This window comes from Euwallacea similis, chromosome 2, assembly GCF_039881205.1.
Source record: "Euwallacea similis isolate ESF13 chromosome 2, ESF131.1, whole genome shotgun sequence".
NCBI lineage: Eukaryota > Metazoa > Arthropoda > Insecta > Coleoptera > Curculionidae > Euwallacea > Euwallacea similis.
This window is the reverse complement of record NC_089610.1, coordinates 6,777,475-6,785,210: the sequence shown is the minus strand read 5'-3', so window position 1 is coordinate 6,785,210 and position 7,736 is coordinate 6,777,475. Positions and strand designations below refer to the sequence as shown.

At 33.5% G+C, this 7,736-nt stretch overlaps 1 protein-coding gene across 1 annotated transcript; it reads right to left on the bottom strand.

Moving 5' to 3' along the window:
- Positions 1 to 1,110: 1,110 nt before the first annotated feature.
- On the bottom strand, positions 1,111 to 7,152 carry dila (dilatory). Its single transcript, XM_066405618.1, has 14 exons — positions 6,964 to 7,152; positions 6,561 to 6,683; positions 5,980 to 6,091; positions 5,712 to 5,915; positions 4,611 to 5,657; positions 4,151 to 4,532; positions 3,968 to 4,093; positions 3,373 to 3,670; positions 3,181 to 3,324; positions 2,743 to 3,132; positions 2,450 to 2,694; positions 1,825 to 1,996; positions 1,626 to 1,768; positions 1,111 to 1,398 (listed from the first exon to the last, which is right to left on the bottom strand). The coding sequence occupies exons 1-14, from the start codon at positions 7,015 to 7,017 to the stop codon at positions 1,266 to 1,268; spliced, it is 3,573 nt and encodes a 1,190-aa protein (XP_066261715.1). The 5' UTR covers positions 7,018 to 7,152; the 3' UTR covers positions 1,111 to 1,265.
- Between the last annotated feature and the right edge of the window lie 584 nt (positions 7,153 to 7,736).

Here is a 7,736-nt window from a genome sequence, read left to right as displayed (position 1 = left end):
TTAAAAGAGATTAATAAATTGCACTTGAGAATTAGACTAATTTTTGCTTGGTCATCATTCTGAGTCTTCCACTTCACCATATTTCTCTTATGAGCTAAGTGTTAAAATTTTATTCGGCATTTGTTCATGTTCCTGCGCCTGTAATATGATGCAAAAATAAAGACGACGAGTGGGAAATCACACAAAATCGCCACGTGGGACCCAGCTTAATCTCTAGATGAAGTTAAATTCAAGCACTGGAAATGGGAAAACTCAACACAAGAAAATAACAAACCATTCGTTAAAGACCTTCGTTAAAGCTTGTTTTCAAATTCGCGAGAAGCGGCGGGTTTGCTCATAATTTATACAAAATTACCGACCATTGCAACGTCTGCAATATCTCTTTAGAGCTATCCGCAGGTGGACGAAACCCGCAGGGAAATAAAATTTCAAGCATGCCATACTTTAGAATCAAAAAAGCACAATAAAAGAACTGTGACTGACAAAAATGTTATCGCTACATAACATCTGGCAATGTATATTACTCTGGTTACAATTGTTACGTAATAATGAAATAGTAAATGAGATTTTCAGCATTGTAATATTTATGTGTATCAAAAAGAAGTATAAATTGTAAGATTAATTAAGGTCTAGTCTCACTTAAAATTAGTGATCATCAAGCTATTAATTTATCTATTCACACATCAAATTTCAAAAGAGCAATAACCCTCTTATCAAAGCGAAAATGAGATATTTCAAAGTATTAAAAAGAAACTTTATAATACGATTGAAACTTACGGTACCGTTGATCGATATCAATATCAAAGATATTAGATGGCAATGCGATCGGACAGGATTTATTATAGATTAAGGAGCACTGCGAACTGTTGTTATAAAATTAACTTTCCTGATATTCTTAAGAGCAAATCTTAAGAAATTTGTAAATACGTTCTCTATATTTGAAGCAGATTATTCATCCTTTCTTTTATTTACCATTCTTTTTGTTTTTTGGAGTTCCTATACATACGTAGGGATTGTTATAACGGTGAAATTACCCACTATTCTGAGTTAGAACTACTCTTTACAAAGGGTTCAACTACCTATCACTAAAAAACTATAGTAACCGCCACTGGTATAGAAGGTATCATTACAACTTAAAATCAATTCATTGAAAGTAACTATCTAGGAACCATAGACTCAAACTCATATACTTACCAACAAACACTTAGTTCACCATACATTTTAACCTTAAATTTCGAATAGTTTCCGTTGTGTTATCACCACAGTTACTTTATCAAATATTCTTTCCGTTGCTGCTCGAGCATATTTTCCAGGTAAATACATTTCTCCTGTAATGCTTTATGTTCAATCTGCAACTCGTTTAAAATCTCATCTTTTCTGGCCACGGACACTTTAATCCTAAAAATGGATTTCTCCAAATAACTCAAGATGTATACACACATAAAGACATATAAAGGGAGCAATTTAGGAAGTAGAAACGTTTTCAAAAGTAATTTTGCGAGTAATGAAATATTTAAATATGGAAGAATATGTTCATGTGAGCGGATATGGGTATGAATGTTATGAGTTAGTGATAATAATATAGGTTCTTGAAAATTTAACGTGCAATATTACGTACAATTTACCTAGAATATAACTGTTGGATCTCCTTATCACGATTGTTCTTCAAGTGAGCTATTTCTTTTTCCAAAGTGCGAACTTCGTCGTTCATTTCTTTTCTTAATAAATCTTTTATATCTTCCTTGTCTTTAGTAAAGTTTTCCGACAACTGAAATATGGCAAATATTTAGATTAACCAGTTTAAATGCTTGTACAACAACTTACTTGTCTAAATTCGGAAAGTTGGCTCTCCAATTGTTTGGTTGTTGCTTTAAGACCTATAATGATCTCTTCACTTTCAAGTAATTTCTTTTTTGTATCTATGAATTTAGTTTTTGACTCTTTTTCAGCTATTTCCAGATCTTTAATTTCTTTTTCGTATTTCTCTCTAAGTCGCCTGTAATAGATTATTTCAACGCTTTTATAGAACCGCATGAGTATTAAATTGTACACATTATAATAATTTTTAACATTATACAATGTCCGGCTAATTTCAAATGAGGTGAATATAAACAGTAAAAGAAATTTGGTGCACCCTATATTTGAACTAACTTCGTAAAGTATTGAATCTACCGCAACATGGGAAAATAAATCGCATTGTCTGACATTGTATACTATTCTAGTAGTGTTTAAATTTCTTTCTCATAAGTTCTCACAATTTCAATCCCTCAGTAAGTTATTTCACTTATGACAGTAATAGGGTGTCTTAGACATGTCCTGACATTTAAGCCCTAGTACAATAGTGCACAACGTCAGATTTATGCAATATTCCATCATTTACTTTTCCATTTGAGGGTAAATTCAATCTCTCACAAAGTTATTTCAGGTATTGGTACAGGTTGAAACACACTTTATTCTGTTCTCAGTGCTCTGCTCCATTTGCGCCTTATTCTCACTTGCATCATTCTCCAACCTCTCAATAACGTTTTCAATTTCCTTATCCCTTTCTCGTCGGCATTGTTCCCTAATAGCACCCTCCTTCTCTAGCAGCATATTAAGCTGTTGCTTCTTGAAATTAGATTGCCAGGTTTCGAACTCCATTTGAGAGGCTTCCTTCAATAACTTTATTTCATTAGCCTGTCGCCTTATTAGGACCTAAAAGTTAAAGAATCAAAAAAGAAACATAAGCTACAGTGTGACCACCTGTGTGCGATCATCAAACTCTTGTTGTGCCTGTCTGATAGCTTTCTCTTTTTCCAGCAAAGCTTGAGCTTCCCGTTCTTCGCACTCTTTGATTCGAGTTGCATGATCAGTTTGTAGACGTCTTCTCTGTTCCTGGTAACCTTTTTCTTCAGATTCAACCAGTTTCTCGTATCTTTGCCTCATGACTTCTCTTTCATGTGCAAGGGCCTTTTCCCTTTCTTCAACTAATTTCTCTCGTAAGGATTCACACTGTTGCTGTAGCTTTCTTGCAGACTTTAGCTCCAAATCTTCAATTTCCCTTTTATGCAATTGTCTCAAATCTGTAAGTTCTTGTTGCTGACGCTTCTCCATACTTTGGATTTCTGGTTCTATACTCTTTACCGTAAGTTCCTACAAGCCTGCGTCGATTTTTTCACTCTAAATATTAATTTAACTAACCTTGATTTTCTGAGTTTTTCCTGCAATCCATCGGTCCCGTTTAATTTTCTCACTGGCTACATGCATTTCTTTCAACTTCTTGAACTCTACTTGATGTTTATGTTCTTGAGCCTTCATATTTGTATTGTATCGATCTTCTAAGACCTGAAAAGCATACTAAAATACCTGCAAAACATGTTCGTTTTCTTAAACCTTCATCTCTTGTATTAGTCCTTCACACTGTTGATTTAAAGCTCTCTTGTCTGCAATTAATTGATCAATAAACTTCTGATGTCTTTTTACGACTCCTTCATAATCGTCTTTTTGATGTTTAAGTTTCTGTTTCATGAGCACTTCAGTGTCTTTATTCTGTTTCATGATCTGTTCTCTTAAAGTAGATAGTTCATTTTGCAATAAACTAATAGAAGAAGTTTTGTCTTTTAAGCTCAGACTCAAGTCAATTAAATGGCGAGCCAATTCTGGTTTAGTCAATGAGCTCAAATCATCTAAGCTGAAAGAATGATTCATAGAATATGTTGGAAATATGAAACAAAGATGAGATTTTAATAGAAATTAACTAAAAGTTGAATTACGTATTTTAGAAAATCCCCTACTTTTTCTACTTTTGTGCGGTAGAATGACTTTACCGCTCGCTAATATTTAATGAAACATACAGAAAACAATAAAGGTGACACACATACGTTCATAGAAAAAATATTGTACCTAAGTACGTGAAAAAGTGTCTTTTCGAATTCGTTAAAATACAGTGTGTATCACTTTCCGTACTTCTTAGGTAAATAACTATTACCGAGGAATTGTGTCTAAGTTAATGGATGACTCCTCCATATTTGCAGTTAAAGCCGCATTCTCCTTAGCCCTCAGTATCGATTTCGAACTATTTCTATCCATTTCATCCAAAAATGAAAGTAGTTCACTACAAATGTCATACATTATTATAGTAAATATTGGAATATATGGAGAACAAACGTACTTGTAATTACCGCCAATGGTATTATTGGAGAAGGCAGAATCCCAGCTTAATGCCTTGTTATAATCATTCTCATCCTTCTTATTTTTACAAGGCCGGTTGTTATTGCCGAAGAAACTGTCCGGAATATCATTATCATTATGTAATTCAAAACTTCTCTGAGTTACAACTGGCGAAAATGTTACACATCGCTCGTTGTTGTCTTTATTTTTTTTTATGTCCTCATTATTACTTCCGAGACCATTGGAATTAAGAACTATGTTTTCTTTAGGTTTGTCATCCATCTGACTAGAATTAGTGTGGTTGATATCGGACCCATTGTCTTCAACTGCATACCGGTTCAATGTATTATCCACCAAATTTTTTACGGATGCTATTTTCAAATCTGAAATAAAATCTGATTTTAATGGGTTATTTTTAGTAATTAAAGATTTAATAATAAAGGCCCATTAGTAGTACTTACGAGACTTTTTATCCTCATTCTCCAACGCCTCTAAAATTGAGACAATATCATCCAAACTCTCCCCAGAACTAACTTTTTCATCCTCCCGACTTTTACTTGTAGATTCTTTGCCACTGCAAGTGTTACCATTGCCACTAAACTCTTCAATTTCGCTTATGTTGTTCAAAAAATCCAGAAAACTTGCCTTTTTTGTCTCACCTTCCTTAGGACTACGAGCGATCCAAGTCTCAACTTCTGGAGATTTCCTCGTAGCCTCACTACAATCTTTACCACCCTTAACTTGTTTGACCACAAATTTTGGCTTTTGGTCAGACTTCTTGTATGGTAGTAATTTTGATTTTTGGGTTGAATATTTCTTGGCACTGTCATTTTCTTTGGAAGTACAGTAACTAGCAAGAACAGTAGAGTTACGTTTTGGCTTAATTGTGATTTTGGTTTTATTATCCACACTGCTAAATAATGGCCCTGGATTCAATTTTCGCAAATCCAGTTCAAAGAATTTTTCAAATTTCTTATCAGTTTCATCTTCAAAAATTTCATCTAAGTCTAAGTCGGAAATATTAGGGAAGCTTTCTTCTTTTTTAGCCCATTTGTCGACAATTTTTGTGTTGTCAGTAAAATTGGAGGTGCTCGCTTCATGATCATTCTTCAGCTCTTGTAAGTACTTGGTTTTAGATTCAGTTTTCTCAACCTTCTTATTGATCCAATTCTGGTATGTTCCTGTTTCTGTGTCGTCAATTGGAACATTTGTTTCTGAAATTTCGTAAATTTGTGAATCATTACGACTTTCAAAACCATCTTTCTCGTCATAAGATTGGAAGGAAAAGTACTCATTATCTTTGATGTTTGCATTAGAGTTTACTGCAACTGGGTCACAGGATGTAACAGACTTAGTTTTATCTTCCATTAATAGTACATCATACTTTATATCAAAATACGCATTAAGAGCACTTTTTGGGCTAGTATCAAAACATGAAGTGCTAATGTCCAATTTTTTCACTGGTACAGGTGGCTTAGAGACTAAGCCAGGCAGCAACCCGTTTGATTCTGAAATTGTTACTAGTAACTCATGTCTAATACTTAGTGTTGAAGTTGTATTACCATTAGTCAATTCTTCAGCATTGTGAGTGGCTTCGTCTGAAGAAAGTGAACAACTGCTCAATTCGCAAGTATTTTCTTTGCTTACAGCTGGGAAATCTGAACTGCTCTCACTATTTCCCTTCGTCTTGATCGGTTTGTATGACTTCCAAGATTTGATTTGTTCGGAGTACAAATTTTTGTATAAGTTTGTTGAAGGAAGTTCTTCTGACAAATAGGTTGTTAATATGTTAATATTATATTCAATCAGTTTATAAGGAAACGTTTGTACCGTCAAAGCTCTCTAGACTACTCCCTAAATATCCTTTAAATAAATATGGCGCTTTCTTAGGTATATAGCCAGCTGAAAAAGGCCTGTGGCTCCTTCTAGAGAGTTCATCGTCCTAGAAAGAGCGAATATGCATATTCACATATACATTGAGAAAGTACGTAATTTAAATAAGTAATTTCAACGGAAATGTCAGTTGCAATTATTGAGTGTTGAGCTGCCTCTAAATTAAATAGCGATAGTACAAAATGAATTTTTTACCTCGATTAAACATGAATTAAAAGGGGGTGAGCGAATCCTGTTATTTACTGTATCGACAAAACTAGAAAATGGAGTGCAATATTTATCTCGTTAATCATTGACTACAGGGTGTTCCGCAGAACGCGTCAAATTAGGGTAAGAAGTTTATGTCGCTATGGCGTAGGTGTTTTAGTTATTAAAAATAAAAATACATATTTAACTCAATTTTTTAGAATAGGTTACCTTTTGAGATTTTAGTCCCCTTTTAGTACCTGAAAACTTATTCATCGTAATACTTAAATCACTTACATAAACATATTGATTTTAAAATATTTTAAACTCACTTTGTCATCAAAAGGTAAAGAAGGTAAGGCAGAAACCGGTCTGGTAAAACACTTATTTAAAAAGGCCTGGCTTTTAGCACTTGCAGTGATCAATTTGTTGGGTGGCCTCTGTTCTAAATTAATCTAAAACATGATATTTGTTTTAATCCATTACAATGAATAAAATAGTATCATAAGAGTGGTACTTGACATATTACCAGTTGAAATATGGAAATTCTGTATACTTAAAAACTTTCAACTTAATTATGATTCGCCCCGTATAACTCTAACTATCCGTATTTTCAGTAATATAAGATATACCACTATTTCTATGAGAAATTTTACATATTCTTTTCTACTAGCGATATTTTAAAGAGCTCACAAAAAAATTGTAAGCAGTGTTTCCATTTACTAAATTATTTACCTTATCCCCATTCAATTTTAATTTCTCCTGTTCGTTTTCGGGACTCTTTAACATATTTTAACGAATAAAAACACAGAAAGCTACTTAAATATATAAATTAATAGTCGCCTCTTCTTAAAGGGTTTAAAAGGCTCTGTAAACACCAGGTAAATACTTTGAAAGACAAATGAGACACTTCTCAAATGGGTTATTTGTTGTGATTACTGACGTTTATATTATGTCGTTACCCTGGTAACACAAACAATGTAAGGCTTAAGCAAGGGCAATATTACAAGGGTGAAAAGAACGGAAGTGGCGCCTCTCTTTCATTATGCTATAATTTTAATGAGTAGAAGGGTCTGTTTTTGTTTTCTTGACGATGTAGAAACACAATACTTGATAATGGGGAAGTGTGTTTAAGTTAAAACATACACACTAAATATCTAACATTGAAAACTGAAGGGTCCAATAACTGATGGGTGGAACTAATAAATAAAGCACAAAACCGAAGGGTGACTAAATTTAATTACTACTTTTTCGTTTCATTTCTTCCTTGGATATATTAACATTTTTATGGCATTTTTTTTTAAATTTAAAACCAGGTATTTATTGCTACAGAATTCTGATTCCTGTTTAATATGTCTCTAATGAAAAGATCACCACGATGAAGTCCTAAGACTGTTACGGATGTTATATTGTATCCTCATGCTAACTTAATCAGAACTAATAATGGACCTTAAAGCTTAAATCCGTTGTTGAAGATGCGCTTAACTGAATTAGAACTGTACCAGATT